Source organism: Felis catus, chromosome A2 (assembly GCF_018350175.1).
Source record: "Felis catus isolate Fca126 chromosome A2, F.catus_Fca126_mat1.0, whole genome shotgun sequence".
Lineage (NCBI taxonomy): Eukaryota > Metazoa > Chordata > Mammalia > Carnivora > Felidae > Felis > Felis catus.
This window is the reverse complement of record NC_058369.1, coordinates 149,627,318-149,639,878: the sequence shown is the minus strand read 5'-3', so window position 1 is coordinate 149,639,878 and position 12,561 is coordinate 149,627,318. Positions and strand designations below refer to the sequence as shown.

At 38.6% G+C, this 12,561-nt stretch overlaps 1 protein-coding gene across 1 annotated transcript in view; it reads right to left on the bottom strand.

Moving 5' to 3' along the window:
* The window catches only part of EXOC4 (exocyst complex component 4), a 750,068-nt gene that overhangs the window by 132,140 nt on the left and 605,367 nt on the right, over nt 1–12,561 (bottom strand). The window contains exon 13 of the mRNA XM_003983067.5: nt 12,010–12,165. Within this exon, the coding sequence (XP_003983116.1) occupies nt 12,010–12,165 (156 nt within the window). The remainder of the gene's footprint in view (nt 1–12,009; nt 12,166–12,561) is intronic.

Below are 12,561 nucleotides of genomic sequence, written 5' to 3'. Positions count from 1 at the left end.
CAGGCTGATAGCACCTGCTCAGTGTTCTGATATAGAATCCACTTGGAATAAAATTGCATTGAAGCGCTCTGTTAGCTTGGAACAAGAATGTCTCCTTCTTTAGCCAAGCTACTCAAATAAGCCTGGCTACTAAGTTTTCTTTGTAGGGTGTTGTCAAACAACACTGAATATAAACAATGAGGCACAAGGTTTTCCTACAGGTGCTAGGACTTCTGAGGTATGCAGTTTAGTTTTCCATTAAGAACATTTATTAAGCTTCAAAACAGATGATCAAATATAGGATTAAAATAACCAGTAATTATAAGTTGAACATATACTTTGGTTTTTTAACTACCAAGAATGATTACAGATTGAGAAATCAAAATTCATGTACCATTGAACTTCCTCACCGAAATATTCCAGTTCATTGATCATTCTGGTTATTTCTCAAATTGCCATACAATTTCCTTTGCATAATCTAAATCTACGCTGAGCGGAGACAGGAAACAACTGATCTCAAGCAAAGGCAATGACTCCCAAACTAAGCAATTAGGTGGCCCGTCTTCAAGGTAGCTTTCTTGGAACAGAGAAGGGGAAGGAACTGATGAATGATTGGGGGCTCAGGGGTTTTAGGAGGAAGACAAAGAAAGAGATGGGAATGCCTCACGCAAAGTGAGGTAATGCAGAGAAGAGTAAATGCTTTGCATAAAATTGGCAGAAAAGTGAAGCTGGTTTAAGATTAAGATATTTTTCAGGGATGGGGCGCCTGGCTGGCTCAGTCGGTTGAACGTCCGACTTCGGCTCAGATCATGATCTCCCGGTTCGTGAGTTCGAGCCCCACGTTGGGCTCTGTGCTGACAGCTCGGAGCCTGGAGCCTCCTTCGGATTCTGTGTCCCCCTCTCTCTCCGCCCCACCCCTGCTTGTGCTCTGTCTCTGTCTTTCAAAAATGAATAAACATAAAAAAAATAAAAATAAAAAAATTAAAAAAGATATTTTTCAGGGATAAAAAAATGTTGGAATGGCAATGTGTTCAGATTAGTAAACTGGCAGTCAACAGTAACAGGGTTTGAGGATATGTGGATTTTTTTTTTAGTCAAATAAAAAATTAAAACTAAGTAACAATTACTTGTAGTTAAATAATCTATAATGCTGAGCAACGATTCCCCTGTCCTACTCCTACTCATCCTTAGTCCTGTGACCCTAAAAAAAGCACCTACAGCTTAAAAAAACAAACAATTTCTGTTCCTATTTCTTCCAGTCGTCATATCCACCTCTCTACATAACCAATGGGAACTGCTACTTGCTGATGTAGTAATTTTCCACATTTTGATTCTGACCACCCTTCTTCCCTCCTTCAATTATACCACTCCCCGTTCCTGATGCAGTTCTATTATTATTTTCAATGTTTCCACTGGTCTTTTATATTTTTACACATATCTTTACCTCTAGCAGGACTCCCCACACTACAAATTGCTTATTTAACTACTCCCCCGCCCCCCGCCGCCGCCCCAGACTGGGAGCTCCTTACCCAGAAGGAAAACGGGCGCAGAGGGGGAAAGGGTGCCCAGAGGGAAATGCTGGAGTGTCAGCTGATACCTGAGCTGTGTGTCTTGCAAGCCGAACAGGATGGGAGTACAGCAGGCAGGGGTGGGATAGGCAGAGGGCATTCCAGGAAGAGTAATGCACATGGAAAGACACACAGGTAGGAATGAGCACCGTAGGCTGAGAACCAGAGACAGTTCAGTAGGGAGAAAAGGATGCATGCGGGTGAGAAGGTGAGTGGTCCTCAATCAACTGGCAGGGACATCAGCCTGCAGCACAGAGCTGGGGAACGACAAGAGCAGGACTTTTCAGCGGTGGTTTTAGACCAGCTCACTGCTGGCCGGTGTCTTAGGCACACCTCTTCCGGTTCCTACCCCAGGCTAGGTAACAGATATCCTTCCCTCCACAATGGCACAGAACATCATTCTCAGCCTCTTTCTGAAGGGCTGCGTGGGATTAAATCAGGGAGATTATTTGTTCTTTGATTAAGATTCTAAGTGAGAGAGGAGAATGGTGTTAAATGAAGTAAAATCTAAGTTTAAAAAGTTAAATAATTCTATGATCTGAAACTCTACAAAAAACACAATGTAGAAGATGCTCTATTAGTGACTTTTAAATAACACTAATGAATAATTATAATCCTCAAATAATTGTCTAAATAGGTTAGCATTTATGGAATATATATAGGGGAGATTTTAAGTGTTTTTCCATTTACTGCTGATCTTATGCTAACAAGAGTGATATCATTAAAATATAATAACAAAGTGCCTAATGCAATCGTCCTGAACATTAATTGATATGTTTTGTAGCTGAGTCTCCAGTTAATTACCTGTCTTTCTTGTTTAATTTTGAGATTTAAGTCTGCTTCTCATCCATTCTTGCCTGGCAATGCCCTACATCCATCTATGACCTTCATCTTGTTTAAATGAGGGGAAAAAAACATTTTAGCAAAGCATTTTCTGCCCCTGTACTTAGTTAATATATTCATATTTTCTGATTCATCTTTCCTCTTATAATTATATTTTTAAAGTCATATTAAGCCTGCAGAGATAGTGGAATAAGTGTCTCCATTCTAATGAACGTCTTGTTCAAGCTAGCTAGTCTATTTTTCCTGCACTAGATTTTTTTACTTGTTCCTTCAATTCATCTGAAGATTCTTCAGTAGCTGTAGCTACTGGGAACCTTTTAACAGCTGTTGCTTACGCTTGTCTTGAGAACCTTTTAAATTTCCGAGTGGAATTGTTACGAAAGTTATTTATGCTCTACTTTACTCATACCATGTTTCATCTAAACATATTCCTAAACCTACTAGATTTCTGCCTCTCTGTCTAATCTGAGCGGGCTGAAGAAACCAAAGAGGTATAAAGACCTACCGAAGGCAAAAGCAAAGTGAAACACACTAATTAATGGCCATGCGGAGACTGGAAACTAGTGAGCTTCTAAAAGGAACATATTCCTGCGTGGGCAACCTTTACAGGGGCCACAGAAGGCATTTTCTCCCAATGAAGATACCGGCTCACCATTCTTTACATTGTATTCGTTTCATTCGAAGAGTGGGGGATTCTTCCTATTTTTAAATTCAGCTTCACGCATTCCACATTTATTGAGGATCTGTGATGTACTACTAGGGTCTCACAGAAGGCAGGTGAATATGCAAACCTCCTTTCTGCTTTCGCTCTGGCTCCTTTCTTCCTTAACCATCCAATGTGGAACTCACGCCAAATAAAATGTCAGGAATGGTCTTGCTCTTTGAAAATAATCTTTTGCTGTTCTTTAATCACACCGAGTTCCAAATTTCATAAAACAACAAAAAGCACCCTTAATGAACACAGCACTCACTTGATTCTCCAGATAACATGAAAAGTTTATCTTTTAAAAAACTCAGTAACTAAAAATAGCTAAAATATCCTTAGTCTCTCTTCCCTACTTAGGTCTGCATCACACTCTATCTGAACCTACATAATTTCTTTTATATCATTTTTGTATTTTCATCCCCTCTGTGTCCTCTTCTTTCAACAATGATTCTTTTTGTTTTTTCTTCTCTTTGATGACAAACAATAAAACTCAGAGAATTCATAACAATGTCATATAGTGAATACTAATTGCAAACTAAATCTAGAGTAAAAGCACCTATATGATAAATGTCTGACATTAGCATATAATGACTAGCAAATCAGTCGAGATTATAATGATCAATGAAAATGAAGGAATAATTCGAATGTCCCAAACTGTAAACTCCTGGTATATTTTTAGGCTGGTGGTTTGTAGGGCGGTAGCTCTGAGAGTAGACCGCCTGGGCTCAAATTTTAGTTCTGTTGCTTGGTAGCTCTGTAAATCTGGGGGAAGTGACTTAATTTCTCTACACCTCAGTCTTCTCATCTGAATGGGAATAACTTACCTGAAAACTCACAACGTTGCTGTACGGTTCCGGGCACTGTCAACTCTGATTGTTGTGACTGTTGGAACCGATTGTACAATCTTCTATCATTCGTCTTTCTGCCTGCTATACTTCAAGACTAATTCGTAGGCTTTCCATATTCTTTGACTTCTATCACCTGAAAACTCTGGTCCTGGTCTCGCCAAACACATTTATCTACTTAAGGATTTTCAAACCTACCTCTCGAGAAAGGATTCTTCTTTTTGAAATCCAGGGTCCCTGAGTGACATGGGGGTTAGAGGTTTTGGGGGACAGTCTTTCTAATACATACGGCCTGCTACAATCCTAGACAATCCCTCCTCACCCCTGTTACTTGTCCCAACACCTTACCTCTTTGGTTAATTACATCTCCAGGAAGTGGGACTGCTTTTATTAGTAGATATTCATTGATCCCAAAAGGATAAATATATACATATATATGACAGGTGCAAAGACAATAGGCTAGAGAGCCTGCTTTCAGCTTCTTTGGGAACAAAGGGATATTTGCTATTTTTCCTTTTTCTATTAAAGCCCTGGCTTGACCTATTTTTCCCCCCTCTGTTCAAAGTTAAACCTGGAAATAACGCACTTTATTTTTTGGTTAAAATACAAGAATAGGAAAGGGCCTCATTTAGTAATGAAGGGAATATAACCTTTATTCAATGCAAAGGGCACTCGATTCTATATTCATTCATGCACCAAATAGCCCTCTGAGCTTTAAAAACTAATTATAGGAGGGGAGAGTGACTTTTTAGTCTTTTTGGCTCCCACCATGCTCCACGGTACTCTAATGTGCTAAATCAAGGCTCTATCAATTCTACCACATTGGAATATCAACAAAGGGTGTTCACTCTTACTTATCTTTGCTCTAAACTTCTAATCAGAATAGAGAATGTGACAGTTTAAGAGGAAAGAATCATAAACAAAAGATTGAAAAAAAATTACTTTTCTATTGTTAAAGTACATATAATTTGTTTTCTTTTTTTTTTCTTTTTTTTTTTAATTTTTTTTTCAACGTTTATTTATTTTTGGGACAGAGAGAGACAGAGCATGAACGGGGGAGGGGCAGAGAGAGAGGGAGACACAGAATCAGAAACAGGCTCCAGGCTCCGAGCCATCAGCCCAGAGGCTGATGCGGGGCTCGAACCCACGGACCGCAAGATCGTGACCTGGCTGAAGTCGGACGCTTAGCCGACTGCGCCACCCAGGTGCCCCTATAATTTGTTTTCAAGCTATGTCTACCTGCAGAACCATGGGCAAATCTCTCAGGCACAATGTTCAGCAAAATAAACCCGATGCTATGATTAAACATATATAAAATTGGGGGCCATTCAAAACTGATCTATGGTGATACAAGTCGGAATTGTGCTTATCTTGAGGGTAAGCCATCCGGGTTCTAGGAAGGTTCTGTATTTTGATCTGGGAGGGGGTTCCATGGGTATAAACACATACAACATTTCACTGAATTACATACCTAAGGTTATACTTGACTTTATATATACTGCCTTGACGTATATTCAGGTTCACCAAAATTTTTTTAAACGTATGTGTAAGTGGCTTTGCCTTCAAATTTTAGATGGAGAGTGGTAAGATTCAGCGAGCAGAGCATGAGTAAGAAAGCCAGGACCCCAGTCTAGCTCTTCTAAATCAGAAGCGTGAGGTGGTGCACAGATCCGCGGCTCTCTGGATTGGCATCCTCTTTTCTGGACTAGAAACTCTTTTGAGCTACTTAAGACACTAATAAAACTAATTGAAAATCTCTTTGCAAACGTAGAAGACAATTAAGGGGCTACAAAATAATAAGCCGAGGAAATAGGAAGAAGATTTACATTCATTTAAAGTAACCTGAAAAGTTGAGAAAAATAATTTATCTTCCAGAAATTACTTCTAATAAAACTATTCAGGCTATAGATATGATTAAATGGATACACTGAGAGAGAAGGTGTGCCAATATGTTTACCCAGATCTCTTAAAAATTTGGCAGCAGGAAAATGTGACAGTAATACTAAGACAGAGGGGAGCCTGTGGCCCGACTTCTGTGCCAAGGTCAGTTTGATTATTCTTACTCGAGGCTCCAATTAATCAGTGTCTCAATCATTCTTGACCTCTCTAGATAGAAAAAACAACTCATGAGGCTACTCTTTGCTATTATTACCATGACAATACAATCTAAAGTAAGGGGAAGTATATGGGGCACCTGGGTGGCTAAGTCAGTTGAGCATCCGACTTCGGCTCAGGTCACGATCTCACAGTCCATGGGTTCGAGCCCTGCATCAGGCTTTGCACTGACAGCTCAAGCCTGGACCCTGCTTCGGATTCTGTCTGTCTTTCTCTGCCCTTCCCCCTACTTGCTCTCTACCTCTCTCAAAAAGAAATAAACGTTAAAAGATTAAAAAAAAAAAATAAGAGGAGTAGAGAGCAGGGAGAGGAAATAAAAATGCAAGAGTTTATTTTTTTTTAATTTTTTTCAATGTTTTATTTATTTTTGGGACAGAGAGAGACAGAGCATGAACGGGGGAGGGGCAGAGAGAGAGGGAGACACAGAATCGGAAACAGGCTCCAGGCTCTGAGCCATCAGCCCAGAGCCGACGCGGGGCTCGAACCCACGGACTGCGAGATCGTGACCTGGCTGAAGTCGGACGCTTAACCGACTGCGCCACCCAGGTGCCCCTAAAAATGCAAGAGTTTATAATTTATTTCAGATGCTGTGGAAAAATATATTCAGCACAATAAAGGTTTTTGAGAAAAACAGCTCTGTGACTTTGGTATAAACAAGGATTTCTAAATACCTGTCTATCTCTAATAAAGGAGTCGCATCCTGATATATAAAGAATGCCTACAAATCAGTATGGAAAAGACAGACAATGTAATTGAAAATGAGCAACAGATGTGAACAAATATATTACAAAAGAACATATTCAAATGGCCGGTACATACATAAACACATAAAAAAGGTGCTCAATTTCATCAGTCACGACATAAACACATAAAAAAGGTGCTCAACTTCATCAGTCACGAGATCAATGGATATTAAACCACAACAAGAGACCTCTACCAATACAAGAAGGCTAAAATTAAAAAAAAAGAAGGGAATATCAAGTATAGATGAGATATGGAGCAACCCGAACTCTCATACACTGCTCTGAGTGTGTAAACTCCTCCCACCACTTTGGGAAACCATTTAACAGTGTGTACTAAAACCAACACATGAATATCCTGTGACGAAGCAACTCTACTCTTAGAACATAGCCAAAAGAAATGTATACATATGGCTACCAAAATACAGGTAGTAGAATATTTATAGCAACACTATTTGAAATAGTTCCAACCTAGAAATGCCCAGGTGCCTATCAGCAGTAGAGTAAACGAATGCATGCACACACACACACACACACACACACACACACGTAATAAATTAAAAAAAAAAAACTTGTGTATTCACACAATGTAATACAATACAGACTATAGAGTAATAAGGATCTATATACAACAATATGGAGGAATCTTGCCAACATGATGGGGAACAAATGAAGACAGCCACATGAGAATATATAACTTCATGATCCCACTTACATAAAATACAAAAAAAGATTAAACTAATCTCTGTGTTTAGAGGTCAGATAAGGGCAACTTTTGGAGATGCAAGTAGTGACCAGCAGGAAGCATGAAAAGGCTTGTTGTTGCTACTGCTCTGTCTCTTAATTTGGGTACAGGTTACACAATAAAAAGTATGAAAATATACCAAGGTGTGCTTTTGATATATGTTGCTATATCATATATACTTGGTAAAAAGTAAACTACAGGTAATGTAAACAGAGAGATGGAAACTCTAAGAAAGAATCACAAGGAAATTCTGGAAATCAAACACGCCGTAATAGAAATGAAGAGCATCTTTGGTGGGCTTTTCAGTAGACTGGGTATAACCAAGGAAAGAATCAATGAGCTTGAGGAAATGTCCATAGAAACTTCCAAAATTGAAATCCAAAGAGAAAAAAGAATGAAAAGCCAGAAACGAATATCCAAGAACCGTGGAACATCTAAAAAATGTGCACAATGGGAATACCAGAAGAAGAAAGAGGAGAAAAAAAAAAGAAAAAGTAACAGAAGACATATCTGAAGCAATAGTGACTGAGAATTTCCTAAAACCAATGACAGACATCTAAATACAGATCCAGGAAGCTCAGAGAACATCAAGCAAGATAAACACCAGAAAAAAAAATCTACCCTTAGTCATACAATATTCAAATGGCACAAATTCAAAAACAAAGAATAAAATCTTGAAAGAAGCTTGAGAAAAAAAATTACCTACTGAAGAACAAAGATAAACATTACATTAGACTTCTCTTCAAAAACCATAGAAGCAGAAATAATGAAGTGAAATATTTAAAATGTTAAAAGGAAGAAATCACCAACTTAAAAAATTTGTATCCTGAAAACTTATTTTTCAGAAGCAAAGAAGAGGGGTGCCTGGGTGGTTCAGTCGGTTAAATGGCCGACTTCAGCTCAGGTCATGATTTCGCGGTCTGTGAGTTCGAGCCCCGCGTCAGGCTCTGTGCTGATGGCTCAGAGCCTGGAGCCTGTTTCAGATTCTGTGTCTCCCTCTCTCTGACCCTCCCCCATTCATGCTCTGTCTCTCTCTGTCTCAAAAATAAATAAACGTTAAAAAAAACAAAGCAAAGAAGAAATACTTTTTCTGACAAAAACAAATTGAGGGAATCTGCGATCCCCCATCTACTTGCTAGATGGGATTGCTACCCAAATTATGAATCACTAAATGAAGCCCATTTTTAAAAATTGGGGGAATTTGTCACTAGCAGACCTGCCTTACAGAAATGTTAGAAGTTCTTCAGGGGCACCTGGGTGGCTCAGTGGATTAAGCCACCGACTTCAGTTCAGGTCATGATCTCACAGTTCATGGATTCGAGCCCCACATCAGGCTCTGTGCTGACAACTCAGACCCTGGAGTCTGCTTCAGATTCTGTGTCTCCCTCTCTCTCTGCCCCTCCCCTACTCACAATCTGTCTCTCTATCTCAAAAATAAACAAACATTAAAATAAATAAATAAGTTCTTTAGGGAAAAGGAACATTATTTAGTTCTGAAACTTGGATCTACATTAGGTAAGGAAGAGTACTAGCGAAGTAATAAATGAAGGAAAATAAAACCTTTTATTTCTCTTACTCTTAATCTATCTCTCAGATAACAGTTTGTTCAAAAGAATAATAACAATACATATAGTGATTATTGCTTATGGTAAATGAAATTAATGAATGGCAGCAATGTCATAAGGGATACAAAGGAGGAACAGGGAATACTTTGTTATAAGGTGCTTGCATTACCCATTGAGTGGTAGAGTGCTATTTGAAAGTGGACTTGAATTAGTTATAAATGTATACTGCAAACTCTAGGGAAACCACTAGAAAAAGAAAGGTAAAAGAAAAGCATAATTTATATGCTAAGAGAGGGGAAAAAGTAGAATCATATAAAATACTCAATTAAAGTCAGAAAGCAGAAAAGCACGACCCATAAAAGAAAAACAATCAGTAAGCTGGACTTCATTAAAATGTAAAACTTCTGTTCTACAAAAGAAGCTGTGAAGAGAATGAAAAGCAAGGCACAGATTAGGAGAAAATCTCTGTAAAACATGTATCAGATAAAAGTGTCCAAAACATGCAAAGAATTCTTAAAACTCAACAATAAGAAAACACCACCCAATTAAAAAATGAGGAGACATCTCAACAAAAATATATATACAAATGTCAAATAAGCATATGAAAAGAGGCTCAACACCATATGTCATTAGGGAAATATAAATCAAAACAATGAGATATCACTTACACCTGTTGGAATGTACCAAGTCCAAAACTTAGCACCAAATGCTAAAGAGGAATTCTCCTTCACTGCTGATATGGGGAATGCAAAATAGTACCACTTTGGAAAACAGTGAAGATTTTTTTTTTTTAATTTTTTTTTTCAACATTTATTTATTTTTGGGACAGAGAGAGACAGAGCATGAACGGGGGAGGGGCAGAGAGAGAGGGAGACACAGAATCGGAAACAGGCTCCAGGCTCTGAGCCATCAGCCCAGAGCCCGACGCGGGGCTCGAACTCACGGACCGCGAGATCGTGACCTGGCTGAAGTCGGACGCTTAATCGACTGCGCCACCCAGGCGCCCCAAACAGTGAAGATTTTTTACAAAACTAAACACACTCTTAGTGCATGATCTAGCAATCACATTCCATGGTACTTACTCAAATCAATCAAAAACTTACATCCACACAAAAACCTGTACACAAGTGTTTACAGCACCCGTGTTTATAATTGCCAAAACGTGGAGGCAATCAAAATGTCTTTCACCAAGTGAACAGACAAAAAAATCCTATAGTACATCCATATAATGGAATATTATTCAGGGATTAAAAAGAAAAAAGAGCTATCAAGCCACAAAAGACATGGAGAAATCTTAAATGCATATTGCTAAGCACAGAAGCGAATCTGGAAAGGCTAGGATTCCAACTATATGATATTCTGGAAAACTATGGAGACAGTAAGAAAAAAATCCGTGGTTGCGAGGGGCTTGGGGGAAAAGGAAGGCAGGGATGAACAGGAGGAAAAGAGGAGAGTTTTAGGGCAGTGCAACTATTTTTCTAAAAGATACTATAATGGTAGGTACATTCATTTTATTTGTCAAGACCTGTAGAATATACAACACAGAGCGTAAACCCTAACGTAAGCTACAGACTTCAACTGATAATGTATCAATATTAGCTCATCAAGTGTAACACATGTATCCCACTAACGCAAGATGTTAAAAATAGAGGCAAGTGAGGGCAGGGGGTGAGGGTACATACGGGAACGCCATACTTTTGGCTCAGTACTTTTTGTAAACCTAAAACTGCTCTGCCCCCCTCCCCACCAAATAAACCATATTGATGTAAAAAGAAAATTATACATGTAGTTTTCTTATATCAGTGTAAGTAGCTGACGAGTATTTCTGAGACAGTGTAAATAATGAAGAAGAAAACAAAAATAGGAGGACTTTAGGTTACACTACAGGTGAATTGTTGAGTCTCGTGATTTTGAGAAGGTTTTAAACGGCAATGAAATTTGCTTATTTTCATAATAAAAGTTTGGCAAAATGGTGGCACTATCATTCATGTATGAATACAGTCAACTTTGTGAGCAGTAAAAACCTATTTATCTACAGTTGCAACCCACATTCTGAGCAAAAGATGAGCTCACAGTTCTATGGTGAATCAGAAGTAAAATACTGGTCATTACATCCTTCCTTCTTTTTTTAGTCTTTGCCTCTTTAAGGTGCTTTTATTTTCTTTTTACTATTTATTCATTTACCTGGATAGGCAAAAACAGCAAGAAGAAACCTAATTTTAATGTGACAAAGTGTTACCTCAATTTTTTTTTCTACTTGATGCAGCTCCAAAGTGACAGGTGGAAATACTCCACTGTGGCAAGCCAGCCAGGTGAAAACGAGTAGTTTCGTCAAATTAGGCCATATTGTCATGGCTAAGTAAACCATTTATATTGTACAGAGGTATATTTTGAGTGATAAAGTTGAAAGAGAGACCTTACTTTTTTAAAATAAGTAGGAAACAATCAGAGATAACCCAATGTATACAAACAAAATTGAGAAGCCCGTTTCCAGAAAGTTCAACTAAAGAACATGCTGGGAACAATTTGAATATACTCTGTACGGGCAAGAACTTTGCATCGTTAACTGCCCTGCTCCCACAGTACGGCACATAATAAGGTGACTGCAGCTTTGCTGAATAAATACATGCGTTAATGAAAAAATTACATGCTTCCCCCGAGAGGGAAAAATGACCTACAAATTAAAAGATATTTGATTCACATCAAGCCCTTCAAAAATTTTGAGTACAAGAGTCATCTTCACATGGGAAATGGGGTGTGTTAGCACAGACACAGACTTTACTAAGTTCATTTCGTTCCTGCTTGATATTCAGAATTGCCCACAATTTCACGCAAGAGAGTGTTGGCTAAACAGATGTTTTTCCTCTCGATGTTTAATACAACTTAGAAAAGAGATCTTTTACCTTATGAAATCTTCTTCCTCTTCTCTCTTTGGCCTCAGCTGTTTGGGTTGAGCCATGTTAACCCAGTTGGGTAGAGATTTCAAGAGTCTGCTGATATCATCGTCCTTTGCCCAAGATGCACTGATGACAAGTTTCTCTTCTGACTGGACAATGCCCCTGAACATAGTCAATGGAAAAGAGACACTTCAGCACATTGCCTGGTACCCAGTTAGCCTTTTTCACCTACCTCTGTTGTGGGGGGGGGGGGGGGGGGAAGATACTACAGTCGTCTCTCTTATTAACATAATCCATTATGTGAGTTAGAGTCATGACATCCATTAACAGGTCACATTACTGGGAAACTATCTCTGGATTTCATGCGTAGTTTCTTCATTGTTGAGTAATTGTGAAAGGTAATAATAATACTAATTAGTAGCCCTTATCATAATTAATCCCTTAGGGTAAATAAAAATGTATGGTAGGGTTTGGGGGGAGGATCTTTCAAGAAAAATGTTGAACAAATAACAAGTGGGGCAACTGCTTAATATAAAAGAATATTATTAAGTAACAACA